Source organism: Heteronotia binoei, chromosome 5 (assembly GCF_032191835.1).
Source record: "Heteronotia binoei isolate CCM8104 ecotype False Entrance Well chromosome 5, APGP_CSIRO_Hbin_v1, whole genome shotgun sequence".
Taxonomy (NCBI): domain Eukaryota; kingdom Metazoa; phylum Chordata; class Lepidosauria; order Squamata; family Gekkonidae; genus Heteronotia; species Heteronotia binoei.
The window spans coordinates 28,370,511-28,398,117 of NC_083227.1; the positions used below are offsets into that span (position 1 = coordinate 28,370,511).

General features: G+C 43.0%; 3 protein-coding genes across 3 annotated transcripts in view; 1 reads left to right on the plus strand and 2 right to left on the minus strand.

Annotated features, from left to right (window-relative positions):
- LOC132571892 (uncharacterized) overlaps window positions 1–27,607 on the minus strand; it is an 851,656-nt gene that overhangs the window by 284,601 nt on the left and 539,448 nt on the right. The gene's annotated exons all lie outside the window — the stretch shown is intronic.
- LOC132571246 (zinc finger protein 345-like) lies at window positions 2,034–12,258 on the minus strand. Its single transcript, XM_060237983.1, has 6 exons — window positions 12,170–12,258; window positions 9,637–10,138; window positions 9,424–9,472; window positions 6,755–6,822; window positions 6,203–6,329; window positions 2,034–3,975 (listed from the first exon to the last, which is right to left on the minus strand). The coding sequence occupies exons 2-6, from the start codon at window positions 10,045–10,047 to the stop codon at window positions 2,378–2,380; spliced, it is 2,253 nt and encodes a 750-aa protein (XP_060093966.1). The 5' UTR covers window positions 10,048–10,138; window positions 12,170–12,258; the 3' UTR covers window positions 2,034–2,377.
- Window positions 22,096–27,607, plus strand: part of LOC132571247 (zinc finger protein 883-like) — a 71,692-nt gene continuing 66,180 nt past the window's right edge. The window contains exons 1-4 of the mRNA XM_060237986.1: window positions 22,096–22,234; window positions 23,237–23,748; window positions 24,408–24,453; window positions 25,865–25,944. Of these exons, the coding sequence (XP_060093969.1) occupies window positions 23,335–23,748; window positions 24,408–24,453; window positions 25,865–25,944 (540 nt within the window). The 5' untranslated portion in view covers window positions 22,096–22,234; window positions 23,237–23,334. The remainder of the gene's footprint in view (window positions 22,235–23,236; window positions 23,749–24,407; window positions 24,454–25,864; window positions 25,945–27,607) is intronic.

The following is a 27,607-nucleotide window of genomic DNA, read 5'->3' on the forward strand; positions in this document are numbered from 1 at the left end:
TCCCTAGAGAAACTGACTGCTTTGGAGGGTGGACCCTATGCTCAGGACCCTCCCATTGGCTCCACCCTCAAATTTCCAGGAAGTGTGCAGACTCTTATCGGGAGAACTGCGTTTGATTCCCCACTCCTCCACTTACAGCTGCTGGAATGGCCTTGGGTCAGCCACAGCTATCACGAGAGTTGTCCTTGAAACTGTTGTGGGGGGAGAAGACATAGGCGATTGTAAGCCACTCTGAGCTTCTGATTCAGAGAGAAGGGCGGGGTATAAATCTGAAGTCGTCTTCTTCTTTATCCTAAAGCGATGAAGTCTGCCAGGATTGGTCCAATGTGGAATGGAAGTGAATAACTCATCCTAGTGCAATCTCCAGAGGTCCAAGATCTCAGACACTCTAGGGGGCACTCCTGAGCATTAGCTAAGCTTTAGGATTTCTGTCACAAAAACAGGGTCTATCTTGACCTCTGACATCATACTTGGAAGCTAAGAAGAGTTGGCTATGGTTAGTATCTAAAAGAGCAAACTCTAAGGTATCCCAGGGGGATGACACAGAGACAAGCAATGGCAAACCACCTCTGAAATGTTTCTTGCCTTAAAAACAAGTCTGGCTCACAACCAAGTGGTGCATAACGCTAAAAGAGATAGAACTTCTGGTTGCCAGACAATTTAGGATCTCCTGATTATACTATACACACTCCATATGGTAATTTTTATTTATTATACTTAAACTTTTATCTTGACAGGGTCTTCATGCCTCCAACTCACTTGTCAGCTTGGCAGTACTCACCAATACAGGGCCTGTGGTTGGGAGGGAGAGTTTGAACCCCCTAGACCAGAGCTTTGGTAGCTGAGGAAAGTCTTGACTTCTCTGGGGTGATTAGGAGCAGGTGGGGAAGAAAGGAGTCTGGGGAAACCAGAGGGCTCTCTAGTCTTCTGGATGAGTCTTGTCGAACCCTACCTCTTCACCCAAAGGGTGATTAACATGTGGAATTCACTGCCACAGGAGGTGGTGGCGGCTACAAGTATAGCCAGCTTTAAGAGGGGATTGGATAAAAATATGGAGCAGAGGTCCATCAGTGGCTATTAGCCACAGTATGTGTATATGTATGTATGTATATGTGAGTGTGTGTGTGTGTATATATACACACACACACATACACATATATTGGCCACTGTGTTGGACTGGATGGGCCATTGGCCTGATCCAACATGGCTTCTCTTATGTTCTTATGTTAACCCAACTCAGATCTAGGAGGGTAGTTAACACTGAGGTAACAAAGCCAGTGCGGTGCAGTGGTTAGAATGCCTGACTAGGCCTCTACAACATCCAGGCTTGAATCCCACCTCTGCCACTGAAATCTGCAGGCTGACCCTGGGCTAGTTTCCCATTTTCAGCCTAACTTCCCTTTCTGCATGGCTGCTCTTGGGATAAAATGGAGGAAGGTTAGGAGAAATGGAGGATCCCCAGGGAAAAGGCAGGAGCTTTTGTTATGAATAAAATTTGGGCTGCAGTTTGGCACAAAGGACAGTCACTCTTGCTGGTAGTTCATCCATTGTAGCTACCGCTCTTTTGGGAGGAGGCAAAACTACTCATTTTGTCAAACCAGGGGTGGAATTCTAGCAGGAGCTCCTTTGCACATTAGGCCACACACCCCTGATGTAGCCAGTCCTCCAAGAGCTTACAAGGCTCTTTTTTGTAAACTCTTGGAGGATTGGCTACATCAGGGGTGTGGCCTAATATGCAAAGGAGCTCCTGTTGAATTCCATCCCTGCATCAAACTATCATTAAATATGCTAGACAGAGCAAGAGGGGCAGAAAATTTAGTTCTAAACCACATAATCTACTAACTCTAACGATAGAATCATAGAGTTGGAAGGGACCTCCAGGATCATCTAGCCCAACCGCCTGCACAATGCAAGAAACTCAGAAATACCTCCCCCTAAATTCACAAGATCTTCACTGTTGTCAGAATTTAGGGGGAGGTATTTGTGAGATCTGTGACACTTGTCCTTAAAATGTATTCACAGGACAGAACAAATAACTCTCATTTTATTTTTATTTTTTTAAAAATAAACTGTGTCCCAAATATTTTAGTACAGAATTGAATATGCCTTCTTAACCAATACCAGTTCAACAACAGTATAATACAGGCCTGAACTAGCACAAAAGGTCTAGATGATCATGCCTGGTAAGGTTGGGCTTAAGGCTTAAAATCTACTAATACTAGAAACATTTCTATGGTAACTCTTGAGATGGGTAGCCATGTTAGTCTATCGGTAGTATTAGAAAAGAGGATGTGTCCAGGATCACTGTAAAGACTAAAAAAAAAAAAATTGTAGCAGAACATGAGCTTTCATGAGTCACTTCTCACTTTTTCAGATATTATTTCTGCCCAGTGTGAATGTGTTGATGTTTCATAAGCTGTGAATTTGAATTAAATCTCTTTCCACAACCCAAGCATTTATGCGGTTTCATCCCTGTGCGACTACATTGATGTTTATTAAGTTGTGAACTCTGAGCAAAGCTCTTTCCACAGTCCAAACATTTATATGGTTTCTCCCCTGTATGAATACGTTGATGTTTCAAAAGCTGTGAACTTGAAGCAAAGCTATCTCTGCACTGTAAGCATTTGTATGGTTTGTCCCCAGTGTGGATTCGTCGATGTCTAGTAAGCTGCGGATTTTGAGCAAAGCTCTTTCCACACTCCAAGCATTTATATGGCTTCTCCCCTGTATGGATTCGTTGATGGTTAGTAAGCTGTGCACTCGAAGCAAAGCTCTTTCCACAAGCCGAGCATTTATATGGTTTTTCCCCCGTGTGGATTCGTTGATGAATTGTAAGGTGTGCACTCCGAGCAAAGCTCTTTCCGCACTCTAAGCATTTATATGGCTTCTCTCCTTTGTGTATTCGTTGATGTCTAATAAGGTCTGAACTCCAAAGAAAGCTCTTTGCGCAATCCAAGCATTTATATGGTTTCTCCCCAGTGTGAATACGTTGATGTTTCAAAAGTTGTGAATGCCGAGCAAAGTTCTTTCCACAGTCCAAGCATTTATATGGTTTTTCACCTGTGTGAATACGTTTATGTGCAGCAAGGTCTGAACACCAAGCAAAGCTCTTTCCACAATCCAAGCATTTATGTGGTTTCTCCCGTTTATGGACTCGTCTATGTAAAGTACAATGTTCACTTGAAGCAAAGCTTTCTCCACACTTAAAACATTTATATGGTTTCTCCCCAGTGTGAATACGTTGTTTCATAAGCCATGAACTCAAAGCAAAGCTGTCTTCACGCTCTAAGCATTTATATGATTTCTCACCTATATGGATTTGTTGATGATTAGTAAGCTGTGAACTCCAAGTAAAATTCTTTCCACACTCCAAGCACTTATATGGTTTCTCCCCTGTATGGATTCGTCGGTGTATAGTAAAGAGTGAACACCAAGCAAAGCTCTTTCCACAATCGAAGCATTTATATAGTTTCTCTCCTGTGTGGATTCGTCGATGAGTAGTAAGGTGTGATTTCCGAGCAAAGCTATCTCCGCATTCTAAGCATTTATATGGTTTGTGCCCAGTGTGAATGCGTTGATGTTTCAAAAGCTGTGAAGTCCGAATAAAGCTCTTTCCACACTCCAAGCATTTATATGGTTTCTCTCCTGTGTGAATACGCTGATGTATATTAAGGTCTGATCTCCAAACAAAGCACTTTCCACAATCCAAGCATTTATATGGTTTCTGCCTAGTGTGAATACGTTGATGTTTTGCAAACTGTGAACTTGAGGCAAAGCTCTTTCCACACACCAAGCATTTATACAATTTCTCCCCTGTGTTAATTCTTTGGTCTATACTGAACATCTCAGATTCAGCACCCTGAGAAGCAGAGCATTCATTCTTCCTTTTCCGTCCAGTGTTTCTTTTCTTCTTCTTTCTGTCACATTGAGGGTTTTGTGGTTCTCCCTTGGACTTGTTCTGGGGACGGTCAGCCTCTAGAAGAGAAAAGAACGGGAAGCCTTTTAAGTAAGAAGAAGATATTGGATTTATATCCCGCCCTCCACTCCAAAGAGTCTCAGAGCGGCTCACAATCTCCTTTACCTTCCTCCCCCACAACAAACACCCTGTGAGGTGGGTGGGGCTGAGAGGGCTCTCACAGCAGCTGCCCTTTCAAGGACAACCTCTGCCAGAGCTACGGCTGACCCAAGGCCATGCCAGCAGGTGCAAGTGGAGGAGTGGGGAATCAAACCCGGTTCTCCCAGATAAGAGTCCGCACACTTAACCACTACACCAAACTGGCAAAATGGAATGCAATAAAGATGGCCATTAATTGATCTAATGAGAGGACAGAAATCACTTGACGAGGAAAGCAGTCCTGCCCTGTATTGATTAATTAGCCCTGATTAGCTGCTGAGTCTTCCTTGGATGGCAATTCCATCACATACATGTGGACTAGTGGAACCTCCTTGTGTAGAGACAGTATCTCTCTTCTTGTGAAGCTTCCAGGGACTCTAGGTGTTCCCCATGTGAAACGGGAGGTTGGACTAGATAGCCTTTGCTAAATCTCTTCATTTTAAATACAGAACTAAACTTCATTTATTGGACGTCAAGTTCTGAGCGGGGGTTTACACCAGAACTACACAGACCCAATCTGACCTCCAAGCTTCGAAAGCTGGCCACACTCTCCAACCTCCAGACAATTTTGGTCTCCCAACCCCTGCCATCTGTGGATCTCCCTGTGGGGCTGAGGAAAGTGGAGACTAGACACTGGGCATTTTAAGTGGTGTCCCTCATCTGGGGAACGTGCCCCTGTTGAACGTCACATGGAACCGTCTTATCAGTACAGAACCAGAGCAAAACAATTATTCCCAGCCAAGCTTTCTCTTTGTTGGTAATCTTTTTATTTGTGTTACACTCTTCTTCTAACCTAAGGACAGTTCTCTGAGGATTTTTGAGGCAACACAGGGGTGTTTTAGAAGAAGATATTGGATTTGTATCCTGCTCTCCACTCCGAATCTCAAGAGTTTCAGAGCAGTTTACAATCTCCTTTACCTTTTTCCCCCACAAAAGACACCCTTATGAGGTAGATGGGGCTGAGAGCGCTCTCCTAGAAGCTGCCCTTTCAAGGACATCTCTGCGAGAGCTATGGCTAACCTAAGGCCATTCCAGCAGCTGCAAGTGGAGGAGTGGGGAATCAAACTCGGTTCTCCCAAATAAAAGTCTGCACACTTAACCACTACACTAAACTGGCTGGGAAATGGAATCAGGTTTGGTAGCCAGAAGTTTTTCTTTGGAGGAAAGAAACAAACCAGTAACTTCCAAATGTTCCATATCTAAGAAACACACCAGTTTTGAAACCAAGTTGCCTATACTACAGCTGCTCATTACAAAAAATGGGATAAATCTATTTTTGTACACCCCTGAAAGATGCATACAATGGGAAGGAAGGGGCTACTTCTTGGATTTTGGTAGTGACCCAACTTGGGGGAAGAATGAAGGAGAGAACTTCAACACAGGGAAAGGAAGCTCCAGCTTACAAGGAGACAGTATTTTAGCCCCCCACCCCAGGCAAGAGGATCCGACATCCCAGTCTACTGCAGCTCTGACTGACAGCTAGTTCGGTGTAGTGGTTAGAATGTGGAGCAAGCTTTGCTTCAAGTTCACACTTCAAGTTCACTACATAGACGAATCCATAAAGTGTCGGACTGGGTGGGCCATAGGCCTGATCCAACATAGCTTCTTTTATGTTCTTATTTGGCACTCCAGAAGAACAATGAACCTGCTCAGCCCTCAATGGGCAATCAGGAGATGGACCTTTCTCATCTAACATGTTTTCCTTTACAAACCAATATTTTAGCTTACACACCAACACTTTTGGACTCCAATAACTACATAGAACCCCTTCCCTTGCCTGCATTTGCAGCCACTCTCTTTGCCTCCTGAGAGTCTCCAGGGTTCTTAGTGACCAAGGTGGAAAGTGCCAAAAAACTACAACTGACTTATGGCAACTGCATAGTGTGGTCAAGGCAAGAGGCTTGTCATTGCTTGCCTCTGCATAGACTTCCTTGGTGGTCTCCCATCCATGGACTAACCAGGACCAACCCTGCTTAACTTCTGAGAGCTGAAGAGATTGCACTAGCCCAGGCCATCTGGGTCAGACCTGGAGTCCTTCTTGGATTTCTGCTTTCAGCATCTGTCAATCAAGAGAAAGGAGAGTCTTACCCAGAGAGGCCACATTCTGACCATTCTCCTCCATGACTTCCTGGTGAATCCTTCTTTGGTCCAGATCCAGCAGAGCCCACTCCTCCTCAGTGAAATGAACAGAAACTTCCTCCAAGGTCACCAGACCCTGACATGAGAAACAAACAAACAAGCTCTTCTATCTTCACAGATAATGTAAGAAATCTTCCCCTTCTAAGGGCAATCCAAAAGGACTATAATAAGATGCAGACATTCAGGATTCACACCTCCAGGGGTGGAATTCTAGCAGGAGCTCCTTTGCATATTAAGCCACACACCCCTGATGTAGCCAATCCTCCAAGAGCTTACAAAAAAGAGCCTTGTAAGCTCTTGGGGGATTGGCTACATCAGGTGTGTGGCCTAATATGCAAAGGAGCTCCTGCTAGAATTCCACCCCTGCACACCTCCATTTTGAAGTTGTGTCCAAAAAAGGGCACAGATAACAGCCAAGGGAGAGAGAGAGAAGGCAATTCTCCCTAATCAAGGGAGGGTGAGGAGAGACACCCAGGGGCACAATCCATAGTCCATACTTACCCAGTCAGGCTGCCTGGAAGCTGCTTTCTCTCTGCCACAAAGAGATGGCAATGAATGTATGGCACCACCTGGGAGGATAAGAAGGTAAATGGAAGGCATTCTATACTCTCCAAGTACTTCTCATTATAATTCCTTGCGTTTGTAGGAGGGGATATGATTCTCACTATCTTGGCTCATAAGCACAACTATCCTTGCAAACTTATTTTGGATAACGTTTTGCTTCCACACTTTTGCCAAATCTAGTCTTGGTCCTGTTATCATATATGAAAACTGTGGTCTGTTTTACCAATGGTATAGAATTCACAGAATTAAAACAGAAATGCTCTGAAGCACAAGAAACAGGCTGTTCTAAATCCACTGGTAAGACTGCAGCTTCCATATCCCAGAATCTCTTTGCAGCTAGGCCACACAGTGATAGATGCCATTGGCACATTATCTTTAGTAAGGTGGCATGCCTACTTCTGGATTTTCCCTCCATTCAACAATTCCAGCTCAGCATTATTTCAGTTTACTATGAATCTTTGCTGGTAAATTCATCCTATCACATATACTTTGGGCTTTTTTTGTAGCAAGAACTCCTTTACATACTAGGCCACACCCCTATGATGTAGCCAATCCTCCTGGAGCTTACAAGGCTCTTATTACAGGCCTACTGTAAGCATCCTCGAGAGAGAGAGAGAGAGGGACTGTAAGCTCCAGGAGAACTGGCTGCATCACAGGGGTGTGGCCTAACATGCAAAGGAGTTCCTGCTACAAAAAAGCCCTGTGTATACTTATCCTGTTTTATAATCTGCTGGTTAACTGACGTTATCATCTCATCTGCTTACTGACTGTGTGAAGTTTCTTTTTATCACACACACACTGCAATGAATCCCACTTAAAAAAGCACAGTATAAATGAAAATATTGCTACTATTATTAAAAACTGCCTCTCCCCATATGAGCCACCCCACCCCCCCGGGCTTTGAGATCATCTACACAACATCTTCTTGTGATCCCTGGTCCTAAGGACGCCCGGTTGTCCTTAACGAGGGCCAGGGCCTTTTCAGTCCAGGCCCCCACCTGGTGGAATGAGCTCCCATTGGAGATCTGGGCCCTGCAGGACTTATCTAAGTTTCACAGGGCCTGTAAGATGGAGCTCTTCCGCCAGGCTTTTAATCTACCAGGCATTCTCTGAAACTTTCCCCCAGCACTTTACTATCCATGTGCTTGAGTTGGGTCAAGGGTATGAGTCACAACCTTAAGTGATGTCAGTGACCTGAAGCTGTGCTATGTGGTGTTAATTAGCTGAAGTTGTACCAACTGCTGAACTATGCCCTCAGGCTGTACTATTGTTGGAGTTATGGTCTTCTTATTTTAATCTGTATGTATTATGTTTATGAGAAATCTTAAATTTGTTTAATCTGATATGTTTTATATGATTCTTATTGCAATGTTTTAATGTTGTATGCCACCCTGAGCCTGCTTTGCAGGATAGGGCGGGATATAAATTGCAAATTAAATCAAATTAAAAATTAAACACACAGGGCTTTATTGGTCACATATAATAATTCTTATGGAGAATACTACAGAATCTCATATTCATAGGGAATGATGACCAGGAAGGCCACAGTGCAAAACGGGGATATTCCTGGGATGAACCAAGACCATTTTTGTCAAAATGTTCCCTACCCAGGCACTTAGAACCTAGTCAGTTTTGAAAGCACCCAACTGCCGCCTTCATCAATATCCTTTCAAAGTCCATCAACTCTGCATGCTCCTTGCCTTATTGAAAAGTGTGTAGCAAAAAACTCTTGACATATCAGAAATTATTACAGCCTAAGGGCTCCTGAATGCTCATGATTTTGTAACTCTTTTTTAGTGGCCCAGCATGTTGTTCTCCTAATTTATGACATTAATCATCATCAGTTGAGTTTGAAGGCAAATTTGTTTTCCACTTCCTTATTGTATTTGTCCAATTGTCCTGCAGTGATTTTTAATTTATTTTAGGTTTCTATATCTCAAAACGAATTTCTCGAAGAAGAAGATTTGCAGATTTATACCCCGCTCTTCTCTCTGAATCAGAGACTCAGAGCAGCTTACAATCTTCTATATCTTTTTCCCCCACAACAGACACCCTGTGAGGTGGGTGAGGCTGAGAGGGCTCTTACAGCAGCTGCCCTTTCAAGGACAACTCCTGCAAGAGCTATGGCTAACCAAAGGCCATTTCAGCAGGTGCAAGTGGAGGAGTGGGGAATCAAACCGGTTTCTTCCAGATAAGAGTCCACACACTTAACCACTACACCAAACTGGCTCTAAACTAAGAAGCTGGTGCAGAATCTTTTCTGGGGCATCAAGGCAGCATATCTACAGTCAGTAGGGTTGCCAAATCCCCCACGGCCGATTGTACCATAGAGTTTTTCCTCCCAAATTGTTCGAGCATGTGAGGAAACCATAGAGTTTTCCTGGAAATGCCTAGAGCAGCCGGTGCGTGACATCGGCAGCGTGATGACATCGCTTGTGGGTGACATCATCGTGCTGGTGACGTTGGGGAGGTTCCCCCCGCTGGCCCAATGTGGGCCGGAGGGTTGGAAACCTCCAGGATGGGAGAACCCCCGCCTGACCCGGGAGCTTGGCAGCCCAAACAGTCAGGAGGCCAACTAGTGGGGAAAACACTCTGTTCAATCTTACCCTGAAAAGTTGCTCTGCTGTAATGCTCTTGTGTGATCCTGTCCCATGCCTGAAAAAGAAGCAGGGATCCCAGATAGGGGACACAGATGAGAAAAGAAGAGGGAAAAGACGGGGGGGGGGGCGTTGAAAAAGTTGAGGGAATCTGTGTGGATTCCAAGAGTATACTTGCTCATATTTTGTGCACCCCGCCCAACCTAGATGAATCCTTCTCACCTGTTGGTCCTGATTCTTCTCTGCCTGACTGAGGAGGAAGCCTTCTGCCAGGGCCACTGCCTGGGAACTGGTCTCCGGTCTGCATTCCCTGATCCAGCTCTGCATCTCTGAGGGCAGGACGTTCAGGAACTGCTCCAGGATCACCAGGTCCAGTATCTCCTTCTTGCTGTGCCTCTCTGGCTTCAGCCACTGATTGCAAAGATGGTAGAGTTGGCTGCAGACCTCTCGGGGCCCCTTGGCTTCCTGGTAGCGGAAGTGCCTGAATTGCCGGTGCTGCACATCTGGAGAGAGGACGCTGTCTCCCAGGCTCTTCTGCACAGCTCCTCCCCACAGCTCTCTTCTGCTCCCAGCCCCGGTGGCATCGAGGCCTTTTCCTGATCCTGGGACAGCTGAGTCCGGCTGTCCACTCATCCTCCCTTCCTCTCCAAACAGTCTTCACATGGACTAGAGGATTGTCTTCTCCGTCTGCCAGATTTTTCTATAGCACCAGATCTGTGACCTCCTGCAAAGCCAAGACTGATTTAGAAATTTTATGTGTGCATTTATGCGTGTATGTGCATACACAAACATGACTATATCTGACAACTGCAATGGAAAACGTGACCTCTGATTCACAAAAACCAGGGCTCTTTTTTTGAACAGGAATGCACAGGAACGCAGTTCCGACTGGCTTGGCATCAGAGGGTGTGGCCTAGTATGTAAATGATTTCCTGCTTGGCTTTTTCTACCTAAAAGCCCTGTGTAAAACAATGGTGATGCCAGGGGGAGTGGCCTAATATGCAAATTAGTTCCTGCTGGGGTTTTCCCCCCCTACAAAAAAAAAGCCCTGACAAAAACTGATACTAGAACCAAGAGTCAGTTGGGTAGCCGTGTTGGTCTGAAGCAGCAGAACAAAATTTGAGTCCAGTGGTGCCTTTAAAACCAACAAAGTTTGATTCAAGGTATAAACTTCCTTGTGCATGCACACTTCTTCAGAAACAATGAAATGGAAATTACCAGTCGATACATATAAGTAGAGAGTGAGCATTAAATTAGCACACAGCACAATGGAGATGTTTAACAGATCTGTTAAACAAACATTTAGCCATATGACATATATATTTCCTTCTCCCCCACCCCGAATTAAACACAAAAAAATGGTAATCATATAAGCTCAGCACCAGTGGCAACTTTAAGACAAAGTTTTATTCAAGGTCTGAGCTTCTGTTTGCACGCACACGTTGTCAGATACAAAAGCTTATACCTTGAATAAAACTTGGTTGGTCTTAAAGGTGCCACTGGACTCAAACTTTGTTCTGGTCCATGAATCTGTTAAACACTTTCATTATGCTGTATGCTAAATTACTGCTTGCCTTCTACCTATACATATGTATGGACTGGTAACTTCCATTTCATTGTATCTGAAGAAGCGTGTGTGCCCATTAAAGGTTATACCTTGAATCAAACTCTGTTGGTCTTAAAGGTGCCACTGGACTCAAACTAGAATCAAGGGTGTTAGTCTTCTGGAAATCCATTTTGTTTTGCTGAAATAAGTGAATAAGTAGCAGAAGCAGAAGCAGGGTTGCCAGTCCCCAGGTTGGGGCAGGGGATTCCCCAGTTTAGAGGCCTTCCCTCCGCTTCAGGGTCATCAGAAAGGGAGGGGAGAAATGTCTGCTGGGCACTCCATTATTCCCTATGCAGACCGATTCCCATAGGGTATAATGGAGAATTGATCTGTGGGTTTCTGGGGCTGGGGCTGTCATTTGAGATAGAGGCACTACCTTTTTATATATGAACATATGAAGCTGCCTTATACTGAATCAGACCCTCAGTCCATCAAAGTCAGTATTGTCTACTCAGACTGGCAGTTGCTCTCCAGGGTCTCAAGCTTAGGTTTTTCACGTCTACTTGCCTGGATCCTTTTTAGTTGGAGATGCCGGGGATTGAACCTGGGACCTTCTGTTTACCAAGCAGATGCTCTACAACTGAGCCACCGCCCCTCCCTAATTTTCTGTATAGCATCCAGTGCCTCTCCCCCAAAATACCCTCCAAGTTTCACAAACATTGGACCAGGGGGTCCAAATCTATGAGTCTCAAAAGAAAGTGCCCCTAACTTCCATTATTTCCAATGGAGGGAAGGCATTTAAAAGGTGTGCAGTCCCGTTAAATGTGATAGCTCAATTATGCTGGTCACACCCTTGCTCCTGGCTCCACCCCCAAAGTCTCCTGGCTCCACCCTCAAAGTCCCCAGATATTTCTTGAATTGGACCAGGCAACCCTAAACAGAAGACAGAGGGGGGAAAGCAGAATGTGCATATACCAAATTACAGGAAGAATTCAGCTCTGCTTCCAGTAAAGAGGAGCCTTCCTGTGAGCAAGTGTAGAAACTCTTGGGAAAATGGAATCCGTTGGTCAATAATGTGAAGGAAAGATTGATAAACTATAGAGGCTGGGTGGTAAATGGTGCAGGAATCTTAGGAACACCCCGGCCACCCTTCTTGATTATTCCACTGTCTAAACTTTTGCAAAGAAAAATATTTTTTTTATTGCTTACCTAATCTGCCAGAACTGCCCCGCGTCTCCTTCACTCAACAGGCATTAGCCAATCAAAATGCACTTGGGGCAGCCGATCAGGAAATGACTGAGGGAAGTCATGTGTCCTTCTTGGTCAATGCCTCTCTAGGAATGTAGACTCTGTCCAAGTAACCCTTAGACTGTCTCACTACAGGGGGCAAAAAGGACCTCTTCCTCCTGGTTTCGCCCTGCCAGAGGATGCATGTATGCGTCTGCTTATTTTATTTTATCAGATTTATATCCCGCCCTCCCCAACAGGCTCAGGGCGGCTAACAACAGTTTAAAAACATTTTTTGTTGCTGTTAGCAATTAACAAACATATCATATTAAAAATAAAATATATAATAACACATTTCCATACATATTAAAAGTCCAAGATGGCAAGTTTCTAATTTCCATTATATTAATTCAGTGAGACTGTGGGTGCTGTAAGGTAAGCAAGCGCCCCTCCAATTTCCCTGCAACATTACATGCAGCGAAGAAGTCACAATTTGACCCTCTTTCCCATCCCAGCTTCAGCTGGTTCTTCTCTCTAAAAGCTTAGATTGAACATTGGTCCTTAGGTTAGAGCTGGGGTGGCCAAACTGTGGTTCGGAAGGCACATGTGGCTCTTTCACACATATTGTATTGTAATTAGGGGAGGATGGTGGCTCAGTGGTAGAGATCTGCTTGGTAAACAGAAGGTCTCTGGTTCAATCCCCGGCATCTCCAACTAAAAAAAGGTTCCAGGCAAGTAGGCGTGAAAAACCTCAGCTTGAGACCCTGGAGAGCCGCTGCCAGTCTGAGTAGACAATACTGACTTTGATGGACCAAAAGTCTGATTCAGTATAAGGCAGCTTCATATAGGGGAGGGACGGTGGCTCAGTGGTAGAGCATCTGCTTGGTAATCAGAAGGTCCCAGGTTCAATCCCTAGCAACTCCAACTAAAAAGGGTCCAGGAAAATAGGTGTGAAAAACCTCAGCTTGAGACCCTGGAAAGCCGCTGCCAGTCTGAGTAGACAATACTGACTTTGATGGACCAAGAGTCTGATTCAGTATAAGGCAGCTTCATATGTTCATATGTTCTCGAAGCCATACAATCACAGCACCAAGCCCAGCCGCTAACGGCTTGAAGAATGCATTTAAAGTTAAAGTTCCTTCCTCCCTTCCTGTCTTGCAGCTCTCAAACATCTGACATTTATTCTATGTGGCTCTTACATTAAGCAGGTTTGGCCACCCCTGCCCTAGGACAATAAGCCACAAAGAAATGGGCAGGGAAGTACTGGATCCACAGACTGTGAAGCCCGCCTCCCTCTTCCACATCTGGGGGGGGGCAGTCACTACTTCTTCCTCCCCCCACTCCAAATCAAGCCTCACCACCCAGAACAAAGTCTCCTCTTCATAGATTGGGAAATCCCTGGTGATTTTGGGGGTGGAACCTGAAGATATTGAGGGTTAGAGGAGAGGCTTCAGTGGGGTATAATCCTATAGAGATCATTTTGTAGAAAAAGATGCTGCAGCTTATTAGCAAAACTCATCTGCATAACTCATTTGCATATGCCCTCCACATGTGTGGTGTGTGTGCGTGGCATGTGCAAATGATATACATACCTACATACACACTCAGCCCGCCTTCCAAAGTGGCCATTTTGGTTGCCTGGTAATCAGCTGTAATCCCAAGAGATCTCCAGCCGCCACCTAGAGGCTGTATAGAGGAACAAGCCAAAAAAGGTGCACAGTGATAAAGCTGCAGTACTGCAGTCCTAAACTCTGCTCACGATCTGAGTTTGATTCCGGTGGAAGCTGAGTTCAAGTAGCTGGCTCCAGGTTGACTCAGCCTTCCATCCTTCCGAGGTTGGTAAAATGAGTACCCAGCTTGTTGGGGGTAAAATGTAGATGACTGGGGAAGGCAATGGCAAACCACCCCGTAAAAAAAAAAAGTCAGCCATGAAAATATTGTGATGCCACATCACCTGAGTCGGAAACGACTGGTGCTTGCGCAGGGGACTACCTTGACTTATTTAAGTAACTACCATCACAGAAATATATCGATATGACTTGCTATATCGTAAGAGAACTGAAGGATTCCATTGCTATGCTGTGAACTCTGTCTGGAATACTGAGATGCTGAAATTGGGTTCCAATGAAACAGCCTACTAGATGAACTTTGCAAGAGAATTTGAAACACCACAATATCTAGAATGGGTGTCTTTGTTGCTGCTTGCGTGTATGATTTTCTACCTTTATACTGTTACTGTATTCCTTTCTGTGACTTTGCAAGCAGCATTATATTTTGGGGGGACTACAGTGCTATTTTGCTCCGTACTCAAATTGTTCTATATATTTACAAATCTGTAAATGTTGGACTTCCAGGGTTGGAAAATGGCGAGCTGAACTGCTTCTCATAAGGGGAGCAGACTGGAACTTCTGTTCGGGGTAGTTAAAGGTAATCCAATGCCTACTGCCTACTTCTCTCAGTCAGAAATTAGTCCAAGACATGCACAGAAAATTCTGAGGAGATTTACTTTGGCAGAAAAGAAGTCCCGGGGTGGGGCTCCTTTGAGGCTTTGAAGAGTCTCCGGAGACGAGTTGCATTTCATCATCTGCAGAAGTTTCCAGAGTCATTTATTTGACTTAAGCTCGACAGGATCCTAATCTTCTTTAATTCTACTAAACATCTAAAGCTATGCAAGACCGGTGTTGATCTGGATAACTACTGAAAAGGTACAGATTATTATCTTTCATTCCGGGACTAATAAAAACTGAATAAAATAAAATAAGAAGGTGGAAAAGTGGATTACAGAAAGTTTAGAAGAAGGGGAGAAGGGGCGAAAATTGGACTGTATTATATTAAAAGACAGCGTTAAAAAGCGAAAGGAATTTATTGTTTGGTCTACTTGCAGTTTTGGAGAAAAAGCCACATCACAGAACTGCAGCCTCTATAGACTAAACAGGAAGTACGTCACAAAGTATCGCGAGATCTCTCTACTAGTGAGAACGGGATTTGGTGGCAAGTAAAGCAGGAAGTAAAAGGGAAATCTTTGAAGCAGCCAGCCTACTCTAGGACTGAAAAACCATAGAAAAACATTCGTGGCCATTCTTAGGAGGTCAACAATTAAAAATTATTTTAAAGTGTTTGGGACATTGAAAATTGGTGGAGCCAGCAGAATTGAAGAATATAAGGTAATTACTTATGGACATTATGGTCAAAACCTATTTTAAGAGCCTCTAGAGGAACTTGGAAAAAAAGTTTTAAAGAGAGGTACAAAGTTGCGGCCGCCATTTTGAAAAATTATAAACTTTAAAAATTAATATCTGAGCTCAGGAAGCTCTAGGAGTGGCGATTTTGGGCTTATTAAAAAAAGCAAGTCCTATTCTTTTAAACCTGATAGTTGAAATTCAATTTGGTGAGGTCAAAATTTTGAGTGCTTTTACATGTCCATAAGCAAACACGTGTAAGGGCTGCTTCACTGGAAAAAATGCAGGAACAATTGGATGCAATAGAAGCAAGGATGATGAAAGGGATGAAGGAGATGATAACTGCCTCCAAAAAGGAAATTAAAAAAGACATTGAAGAACTGAAAAGAGACATAGAGGATCTCAGAAATGAGACTATGGTAACATCAAAGAAAATGCAAGAGGTGGAGGGGAGAGTGAAAGTACATGATTCCACCTTGATAAAAATACAGGAAAAAGTGGCAATACATGAATGCAAGTTGATGGAGACTCATATACATCTGTGAGGAGTGCCTGAAGATGAAGAAAGTGACTTGAAGGAACATATAATTAAAATTATTGCAGAATTTTTGGAAGAAGATCCAGAAGGTACTAGAAATAGGTATGACTATGTGTATAAAGTGAACTCACTTTATGCCAAAAAAAATTTTTACCAAGAGATGTGGTTATAAGATATATGACAAGAGAAATGGTGGGAAAGGTCATGAATAAAAACTTTGAAAAAGATAGTGGGAGGCAGCAGAGTAAGAATTATGAAGGAGTTGCCAAGGCAAGTGATAACTGACAGAAGGTCATATAAGAAACTGACAGAGAAACTTCGGGAAAATGAAATGAGGTACAGATGGATAATACCTGAAGGCTTGAGTTTTGAACTTCAAGGGAGAAGGATTACAATTACAAACACACAAGAACTACATAGATTTTGGGAAGAACATAAAGAATTTGCACCATGATAGATTACAAATTATTATCTTGGAATGTAAATGGACTAAATTCACCACAAAAAAGAAAGGCAACGTTTCATTGGATTAAAAAGCAAAATTGTAATATAATTTGTTTGCAAGAAGTACATATTAAACAAAAGGATTATAAATTTTTATGGAACAAACAATTGGGACTAAAATTTTATTAATTGGCTGAGCAGAAGAAAAGGGGAGTGATTTTTTATATTAAACAGGAATTGGACCCAAAATTGATTTTTAAAGATAATGATGGGAGATATATAGCTGTGGAAATAACATTAAATGCTAAAAAAGCGTTGCTACTGGGACTGTATGCACCAAATGGAGCAAAAGATTTTTTTTAAAGACATTATACAACAATTGGACAATGTGACTTATGAACAAATTATAATAATGGGAGATTTTAATGGAACAATTAAGAATGCATTGGACAGATCCGGGAAAAAAATAACAAAGAAGGGAAATTGCCAAAGTCTTTTTTTGAACTAGTTAAACAAGAAAATTTGGAAGATATATGGAGGAAATTCAACCCTGAAGTACGGGACTATACTTTTTTCTCAGCAAGACATAATACCTTTTCTAGAATTGACATGTTGTGGGGTTCAAAGGATTTAGGTCTTATTACAAAGAAAATAGAGATTTTACCTAAAATAGGTGCAGACCATAGCCCATTAATGTGGACTACAAAACTGTTTAAAAGTCAAGAAGATGGAGACTAAATGAAGATCTACTACAAAATAAAGAAACAGTGACATCTTACGAAAATGAAACTTAAGCTTTCTTCCAAATAAATGATAATGAAGATGTTGAATTCCAAACAGTTTGGGATACTTATAAAGCAGTAATGAGAGGTATATTGATTGCATTAAATAATAAAGATAAAAGAGCAAAAGAAAAACAAATGCTGGACATTCAAAATGAAATAAAGAAAAAAGAAGGGGAATTGAGAAAGAGACCAGGGAAAAAGAAAATTATGAGGGAGATTACAATATTACAAACACAATTGAGACACCTGTTAAATAAAGAATTGGAATAGAACTTGAAAAGACTACAACAGAAATCTTTTGAGGAAGCAAAGAAACCTGGAAAATATTTGGCTTGGCAAATGAAAAAAAGAGAGAAAGTAAAATTATTAATAAAATATTGGTTGATGGAAGAGAAATTGTAAATCAGGAAGGAATCAAAAGAGAATTTTTTAAGTATTATGCCAAACTGTTTAAGGGTGTTAAAACAAATAAAGAAAAAATGGAAATATACCTATAAAGTATTAAAATGGCTCCCTTAACAGAAAGTATGGGAAAAAAATCTTGAATGAACCAATTGAAAAAATAGAAATTGAAGCAGCAATTAATGCTGGACCAGATGGATTTACAGCAAAAAATTTTAAAACCTTCAAAGAGGAATTAATACCAAAACTTCAACAATTGATGAACATTATAAGAATGAAGGGGAAAATACCAAATACATGGAAGGAAGCTGTTATTTCATTGATTCCAAAAGAAGATAGAGATGTCACGAATGTAAAAAATTATAGACCAATTTAATTGTTAAATAGTGACTATAAAATTTACACAAGAATCTTAGCAGAACGACTTAAACAATATTTGATGAATTTTATTAAGGAGGAACAAGCAGGATTTCTACCCAAAAGACAAATAAGAGACAATATTAGAACATTTGTAAATATTGTAGAATATTATGAAAGACACCCAGAAAAAGAAGTTGCATTATTCTTTGCGGATGCAGAGAAGGCTTTTGTTAATTTAAACTGGGACTTTATGTTTGCAGTGATGGAAAAATTGAAATTGGGAGAAAATTTCATAAGGATGGTAAAAGCAATATACACTGAGCAGCGTGCAAAGTTATGTATAAATGCAGATCTCACAGAAGATATGACAATTAGTAAAGGTACGAGACAAGGTTGTCCGCTCTCCCCATTGTTGTTTATAATGACTCTTGAAATTTTATTGATGCAAATTCAAGAAGATAAAGAAATAGAAGGACTGAAAATAAAAGAACTTACTTATAAATATAGAGCGTTTGCAGATGATGTAATGTTTATAAATGAAAATCTGATACAAGTAACACCAGTGTTACTAGCTAAGATACAAGAATATGGAGAAATGGTGGGATTTTATATTAATAAAGAAAAATCAAAACTACTATGTAAAAATATGCAAGTAAGTAAACAAAAAGAATTGCAGAAGTTAATGGGATGTGAAGTCACCTCGAAAGTTAAATGTCTGGGTGTAGAGATAACAATGAAAAATATTGACATATAAATATAATTATGAAAATCTATGGCATAAAATGGATGAAGACATGATAAAATGGAATAAACTTAACCTGTCATTGCTTGGTAGAATAGCTGCAATAAAAATGAACATTTTACCAAGAATAATGTATTTTTTTCAAACCATTACCATAGTGAAAGACAGTAAACAATTTAGCAGATGGCAAAGTAAAATTTCAGAGTTCGTATGGGCTGGGAAGAAACCAAGGATTAAGATGAAAATTTTAACAGATGCAAAAGAAAGAGGAGGATTTCAACTACCAGATTTAAAATTATACCATGAAGTAGTATGCTTGGTATGGATAAAAGAGTGGATAATGTTGTTAAATAAAAAACTGTTAGTGTTGGAAGGTCAGGGAAATAAATTTGGTTGGCACGCTTATATGTATTATGGGAAAAAAAGATGTATGCTTTTTTTCCTCACCATTATATAAGAAATAATTTGTTAAATACATGGATGAAATATAAGAAATATGGAGATGAGAGAAAACCATTGTGGATAGTGCCAGCAGAAGTAATAAAAATATCAACTAAGACGGGTGAAGAAAAGTGGTTGTCATATAATCAACTATTAAAAATACAAGGGGGTAAAATAGAGCTGAAAACTGCTGAAGAATTGAATAATAAGTTTGATTGGTTTCAAATGCAACAAATAAAGAGCTTGGTGGAAAATGATGCTAAAACTGAAGGAATAAGAAAAGAGCAAACAGAATTGGAAAAAGTTCTGCTTGGAGATAATGACAAGTTAATTTCAAAATTATATAAACTACTGTTAAAATGGTCTACTGAAGATGAAGTACTAAAATCTCAAATGATAAAGTAGGCAATTAATGTAAATAAAGAAATACAGAGGGACACATGGGAATATTTGTGGAAGAACTCTATGAAACTCTCAACATGTCAGAGTATTAAAGAAAACTGTTATAAAATGATGTATAGATGGTATATGACTCCTAAAAAGCTGGTAAAAATGAATAATAAGATGCCAGATAGATATTGGAAATGTAAAAAACATGAAGGTTCTTTCTACCATATGTGGTGGACTTGTGAAAGAGCAAAACAGTATTGGCAAATGATTCAACAAGAAATTTCTAGGATCTTGGGATATGAAATAAAGAAAGTTGCAGAGACTTTCCTATTGGGATTACAAATGGAAAATTTTCCAAAAGAGAATAGAAGTATGATTTGGTACTTGCTTTCAGCTGCTAGGACATTGTATGCGCAGTTGTGGAAGCAGGATAAAATACCAGAAAATGGGACTGGATTGTAAAAGTTATGACATGGAGTGAAATGGACAAATTAACAAGAATCTTAAAGGACTATGATTTAGAAGGTTTCAATAGAGATTGGAAGAAGTTTATAAGATATATAGAAAAAGAATGGAAAATAAAAGGACATTGGGAGATTTTTGATAACAATTAAGAATTAGTAGAAAAAATGATTTATAACCTTTGTTTTTATTAGTTAAGTTTACCTTTAAATAATACTATTTTAAGTAAATAACACCGGCGGGGGTCAAGATGGGGGGGAGGGGTAGTTGGAAAGTAATGTATGAGATGGGTATGAGATGGGTAATAAGTGCTTATTGATGACTATGAGTATTGAATACTGTTACCATATATTATTAAATAAAACTGTTTAATACTGACAAATCTGTAAATGTTTTCAGGCTGCCTGCGAGCACTGAAAATTCAATATAGTCCTGTTGTTTGCCACCAACATAATTCATTATATATTTTACAATATAGCAACCCAGGGCTATTTTTGAGCAGGGACGCACAGGAACGCAGTTCCGGTTGGCCTGGTGTCAGGGGTTGTGGCCTAATATGCAAATGAGTCCCTGCTGGGCTTTTTCTGCAAAAAAGCCTTGTGCAGAACAATGGTGCTGTCACGGGGTGTGGACTAATATGCAAATGAGTTTCTGCTGGGCTTTTTCTACAAAAAAAGCCCTGTAGTAACTCATCAGGGCTGACCCTGTCACTAGGCAAACTAGGCAATTGCCTAGGGCTTCTAGGGGCACCGAATTGGGTGCCTGCCATGTGACTCAGTGACGTTATCAGTGTGGCGGGGTGTGTGCGCACCAGAAGTTAGCTTGCGTAGGATGCCAGACAGTCTACGGCCAGCCTTGATAGCAATTCATGTTGATATTTCTATGATGGTAATTACTTAGCGTAAGAGCCCCATGGCGCAGAGTGGTAAAGCTGCAGTACTGCAGTCGCAGCCCTCTGCTCACGACCTGAGTTCGATCCCAGCAAAAGGTGGTTCAGGTAGCCGGCTCAAGGTTGACTCAGCCTTCCATCCTTCCAAGGTCGATAAAATGAGTACCCAGCTTGCTGGGGGGAAAGTGTAGATGACTGGAGAAGGCAATGGCAAACCACCCCATAAAAAGTCTGCCGTGAAAATGTTGTGAAAGGAACGTCACCCCAGAATCGAAAACGACTGGGGCTTGCACAGGGGACTACCTTTGCCTTTAATTACTTAGCGTGCCTTTTTTGGCTTGCTCCTCTCTACAGTTAATTCAGTTAATTACGCTAAGTTTCCTTTGTTCTTGCAACCACAGCAGATGCAAAGGAATGGGTCTAAGTTGCTCCAGCCAGTGAGCCCAGCCGGAAGCTTCTCTATATCCTCAACGCAATGCTTAGGGCAGATCCCAGGAGATCTCCAGCCGGCACTTGGAGATAGGCGACCACAGCTGATGGAAAGGAAAGGCTCTAAACTCAGCCAGAAGCGTTTCCACCTCCCCTGCTTGATTTCCAGGGAACAAAAGATGGTATTTCTCTGGACCTCTGTACAGGGATTGCTATCACTTTGTTCCCCCCACCCAGGGGTCACTTTGAAGAAAAATAGGTGGTGGAGCTCATCCAGGGATTGTTATGCAGCTGCACCTGCTATTCAATGGACAAGGTAGGTAGGTGGGGAGATTGGTTTTGGTGTATGTTAAAATTAAAGATTATTTTGAAAGAAAGAGAGAGAGAGATGATAGAGATAAAGATGGATGGATGGAACACACAGGAACGCAGTTCCGGCTGGCTTGGCATCAGAGGGTGTGGCCGAATATGCAAATGAGCTTCTGCTGGGCTTTTTCTGCAAAAAAGCTCTATGGTAAACAAAGGTGATGTCAAGGGGTGCGGCCTAATATGAAAATGAGTTCCTGCTACGCTTTTTCTACAAAAAAGGCCCTAGATAGATAGATTCAGGAGCTGCACTCCTGTGAGCTCCTACTGAAGTCAAGGCCTGCCTCCGCCCCTTCTGAACCTAGAGCAGGCTTCTTAGAGGGCACAACGAGCCAAATTGGGATGCAAAGTGGGGAGGGATTATTCAGTTCTCTCTTCCCTTTGCCTGAAACCGGATTGGCGCTGGCTGGGTCAGTCAACACGTACACACTCTGGCGGGGCCAAGCCCAAGCCTGGAGCAGAGCCCTGCAGAAGGCGCCTTAAGGGTTAAAGGGAAGGCGTGCCTATTCCTAGAGAGGCAGCAACAGCAAAAGGACCACCGTGATTTCCTGCAGTGTTTAGCTCTTCTTAAAAGGAGGGGCGGGGGGAGGAATTGCCTTGGAGGATCGCTTTAAAAGGCGGTAAGAAATAAAGGAATAATTTCCTTTGCAAAATCATCTCTTTGTTTGGGACAATGGGATAGTGCAGAGGGGGCTCCCTTGGGGGGATTCTCAAAAGAGTTCTGCAGCAACGACCAGCCAGACTCTCTGGTTTAGGCAAATCAATATAGAACTCTCCCTGAGGGTTTTTACTATTGCATGTTCCAAAACACTTTTTATACTAAACCACATTCAGTGGTATTCCAAAAAAATTCCCTTCTACAGAAAATTGTGTAATGTTCTGGTTTTGTTTGCAGAGCTACACAAAGTCCCAAGGAATTCCAAAATGGATATGACTGCTTCCCAAAACAGGTGTCGCTGCAAACGGACCGCTGCTTCTGGCCCTTGCTGGATTCTTTGTCTGGCCCTTTTAAGCCCAGGTTAAATAGAAGTGTTTTGCCGGATCCACTGGAGACAAGAGCACAGCCAATTGAAATAATTTAGTTATACATGGGAGCAGGGCTTTTTTTGGTGGCAGGAACTCATTTGCATATTAGGCCACACTCCCCTGATGCATCCAATCATTCTGAAGCTTACAGTAGGCCCTGTACTAAGACCCCTGTAAGCTCTTGGAAGATTGGCCACAGCAGGGGTATGTGGCCTAATATACAAAGGAGTTCTTGCTACAAAAAAAGCCCTGCATGGGAGTATCTTGAATAAGAAGACAATATGCATTTGAAATATTGTTTAAAATACTGTTTAATCATTTTTATGACATGCCAGCCCCTTTGGTGACCTGCCTGAAGAAGGATACTCCGAAAAGAGGACAGAAGCAGCAGTCCGTTTGCAGCCACAGACTTGTATCTACTTGTTTCCTCCTGCTACTTACTCATTTCAATGTTTCTTCAATCAGAATAAAACAGGAGGGTGGGGATAGCTGAAAGATTATCAAATTCAATTCCAACTTGGGCTTTTGTGAATCAGAACTCACTTTTTTGGATGCAGTTGTCATATATGTCACCAAAAATAATGTTGGCTTTGCAGGAGGTCACAGATCTGGCTCGTGCCTTTATAGAAGAATCTGGCAGAGGAGGAAGGCAATCCACGGGTCCAGGTAAAGTCTGTTTGGAGGGGAAGGGGGGATGAAGACAGAGCTGGACTCAGCTGTCCCTGATTTGGGAAAAGGCATCACTGCCAACAAAGCCAGGAAGAGAAGGAAGTTGTGTGAAGAAACCATGAAGAAGAGCCTGGTACACCACGTCCTCCCTTCAGATGTGCAGCACCAGCAATTCAGGAAGTTCCGCTACCTGGAGGCTGAGGGGCCCCGAGAGGTTTGCAGCCAACTCCACCATCTTTGCAATCAGTGGCTGAAGCCAGAGAGGCACAACAAGAAGGAGATGCTGGACCTGGTGATCTTGGAGCAGTTCCTGGCCATACTGCCCCCAGAGATGGAGAGCTGGGTGAGGGAATGTGGGCCGGAGACCAGCTCCCAGGCAGTGGCCCTGGCAGAAGGCTTCCTCCTCAGCCAGGCAGAGGACAAGATTCAGGAGCAGCAGGTGAGATGGAGAGGAGGCACCTGAGAGGAGATATGATCACCATCTAAAAGAACTTGAAGAGCTGTCATATTGAGGATAGTGTGAAATTGTTTTCTGTGGCCCCAGAAGATAGGAGCAGAACCAACAGATTGAAATTACATCAAAAGAGTTTCCGGCACAACATTAGGAAGAACTTCCTGACAGTTAGAGTGATTCCTCAGTGGAACAGGCTTCCTCAGGAGGTGGTGGGATCTCCTTCCTTGGAGGTTTTTAAGCAGAGGCTAGATGGCCATCTGACAGCAATGCAGATCTTGTGAATTTAGGGGGAGGTGTTTGTGAGTTTCCTGCATTGTGCAGGGGGTTGGACTAGATGACCCTGGAGGTACCTTCCAATTCTATGATTCTGTTATCTTGGTAGTGTGGGGGGAGGGGCACAGGAGATGATGAAGGATGCCATACAAGTTGATATTAAAAAAAAAGGTAAAGGTAGTCCCCTTTGCAAGCACCAGTCATTTCCGACTCTGGTGTGACGTTGCTTTCACAATGTTTTCACGGCAGGCTTTTTACAGGGTGGTTTGCCATTGCAGTTGATATAGATTGCTCCTAATTTCTGAAATCCCCTATTTCCTCTTCATTTTCTCATTAGTCTCCCCTTTCTGGGCTCTCCAATTCTGTTTCAGGTGCAGGACTGGATTGTACAGGATTGTTATCGACCCCTTCTTCCAGGTAAGATCAAAAGGAGATCAGTGCTTCTGCTTGTGTGTGAGGGGGCTGTTTTTATGCCCTCCTGGCTCTCTGTGAGAAAGATGGTCCCCTCCAGCTTCTCAGTTTAGAAATTCAACAGGGCAAGGAATATGCAGAGTTGACTAACCTCAGAAGGATGTTGGTGGAAGGTGGCAGTCGGGTGCATTCAACATTTTGATTGATCTAACGAGCTCTTTAGCACCAGGGTAGGGAAAGTTTTGTCAAAAAAATGGTATTGAATCATCCCATAAAGATTCATGTACTGAGATCCTCATTCTCTATGAATATGACATTCTCCAGTGGTCCAGGGGGTGTGGCAGTCAGAATCCCTCCAAGCTCCTCCCTCCAAGTAGGCAGGGTCGCCAGGTCTTTGCCTGCGATCCCCGTCGGCAGGGGTGGAATTCTAGCAGGAGCTCCTTTGCATATTAGGCCACACGCCCCTGATGTAGCCAATCCTCTGAGAGCTTACAAGGCTCTTTTTCGTAAGCTCTCGGAGGATTGGCTACATCAGGGGTGTGTGGCCTAATATGCAAAGGAGCTCCTGCTAGAATTCCACCCCTGCCTGTAGGGTAGGAGCTTCTCCCTCATTGCTCCAGAAAAGTCCCTAAAGCAATATATAGAGAAAAACCCTCTCCCAAAGGGCCTGACCCTACCAACCCTTCTGCCCCTCACAGGGGACTAAGGAGGAAAAAAACTTATCCTTTATGAACCTTCTGAAGGACTAAGGTCAAAAGGTCCCAAACATCTCCAGCATTCCCTCTCTGACACTGGGCCCATCAAACAATACTCTCGGGCAGGACACACTGCCCCACCTTCTGGACCACCAAGAAGGAAGATTCATGGTAATTATAAGAAATCTTGGTTCTTCAGTGGTCCTTGGCATGGGGCAGTGGGCACCATTCAGACCTAGAAAAGCAGTATGTCCCTGGGAGGGAAAGTATGGGCCCTAGAGGTAGACAAGAAGAGGATATTGGATTTGTACCACCCTGAATCTCAGAATTTCAGATCGGCTCACAATCTCCTTTACCTTCTCCCCCCACAACAAACACCCTGTGAGGTAAGTGGGGCTGAGAGAGGCTAACCCAAGGTCATTCCAGCAGGTGCATGTGGAGAAGTGGGGAATCAAACCTGGTTCTCCCAGGTAAGAGTCTGTGCACTTGACCGCTACACCAAACTCTTCCCAAAGGCTGTGTATTATAGACAAACAGACCTCAATTTTTTTTTTGTACTATCTGCCTCAGTACTTGATTTGTGAAATGTTTGGAAGCAAACAATTACCCAAAATAAGGATGCAAGGATAGTTGGAATCGTGAGAATCTTATTTCCCCCCAATGGAACTGAAGTGTACCTGGGAAGTATAGATTGCCATTCAGTTACCTTTTTATGCTTACAGGTGGTGCTCAAACACCAAGGATACATTCTTTGCCATCTCTTTCTTGCAAAGATGAAGCTGCTTCTGTGCAGCCTTATGGGGTAAGTGAGGAACTCTGGATCGTGCCCCTCAGTGCTTCCCCTGTTCCCTCCAGGCCAAGGAGCATCTCATTCTATCTCTTTCCCTTGGCTGCTATTTGTGCTGCTCGCTGAGCCCATAAGGGGAGGGCGGGATACCAATCTGATTAAATAAACAAATAGAAAATGAAAGGATCTGACAGAGGACTCAGTTCTGAACCTCAAAATCTTATTACTGTCTTTTAAGATTGCCCTTAAAAGAAGAAGGAATTGCAGATTTATACCCCACACTTCTCTTTGAATCAGAGACTCAGAGCGGCTTTGTTGTTGTTGTTCAGTCGCACAGTTGAGTCTGACTCTTTGCGACCCCATGGACAAAGTCACGCCAGGCCCTCCTGTCTTCCACCATCCTCCGAAGCCTGCTCAAATTCGTGTTTGTTACATCAGTAATGTTGTCCAGCCATCTCATCTTTTGCTGTCCCCTTCTTCTTTTGCCTTCTGTCTTTCCCAGCATCAGGATCTTCTCCAGTGAGTGCTCCCTTCTCATTTGGTGGCCAAAGTATTTGAGCTTCAGCTTCAGCATCTGACCTTCCAGGGAACAGTCTGGGTTGATTTCCCTTAGGACTGGCAATCTCCTATATCTTCTCCCCCCACAACAGACACCCTGTGAGGTGGGTGGGGCTTAGAGGGCTCTCACAGCAGCTGCCCTTTCAAGGACAACCTCTGCCAGAGCTATGGCTAACTCAAGGCCATTCCAGCAGGTGCAAGTGGAGGAGTGGGGAATCAAACCCGGTTCTCCCAGATAAGAGTCCGTGCACTTAACCACTACACCAACTGGCTTAGAAAGGGAAGGATACATGTATTCTGTGTAGGGTTGCCAATCCCCAGTTGGGGGCAGGGGATCCCCCAGTTTGGAAACCCTTCCCCTGCTTCAGGGTCATCAGAAAGCAGGGGAGGGGGAGGAAAATGTCCTCTAGGCACTCCATTATACCTATGGAAACCAATTCCCTTCGGGTATAATGAGTTATTGATTTGTGGATATCTGGGGCTTTTTTGGGGGGGGGTGCTGGTTTTTGAGGTAGAGGCACCAAATTTTTAGCATAGCATTCAGTGCCTCTCCTCAAACCCCCCTCCCCCAAAGTTTCAAAAAGATTGGCACTTAGGTTTTTTGGCCACTGTGACACAGTGTTGGACTGGATGGGCCATTGGCCTGATCCAACATGGCTTCTCTTATGTTCTTATAACCAGGAGGTCCAATTCTATGAGCCCCCAAAGAAGGTGCTCCTATTCTTCATTATTTCCAATGGAGGGAAGTCATTTGAAAGGCGTGCGATTCCTTTAAATGTGATGGCCAGAACTCTCTTTGGAGTTCAATCCTGCTTGTCACACTCTTGCTCCTGGCTCCACCCCCAAAGTCCCCAGACATTTCTTGATCTGGCAACCCTAATTCTGTGTGAATACAGGGGTGTGTGTTTCCCCCCTCTTTTCAGGGTCCGGTGACCTTAGAGGACGTGTCTGTTGATTTCGCTATGGAGGAGTGGGCTGTGCTGGATCTGGGCCAAAGGAAACTTCACCAGGAGGTCATGGAGGAGAATCGTCAAAATGTGGCCTCTCTGGGTAAGGCTGTCCTTTCTCTTGAATCGCAGATGCTGAAGGCAGGAATAATTCCTTCCGAGAAGGATCCCAG

Excerpts from the sequence above, each read along its gene's own strand:
- LOC132571246 (XM_060237983.1), bottom strand. The coding sequence starts at position 10,047 with ATGAGTGGACAGCCGGACTCAGCTGTCCCAGGATCAGGAAAAGGCCTC. Across the intron at positions 9,473-9,636 it reads AGAAGAATCAGGACCAACAG|GCATGGGACAGGATCACACA; the intron begins GTGAGAAGGATT and ends CTTCTTTTTCAG. Across the intron at positions 6,330-6,754 it reads CTTCCAGGCAGCCTGACTGG|GGTCTGGTGACCTTGGAGGA; the intron begins GTAAGTATGGAC and ends TTCTCATGTCAG.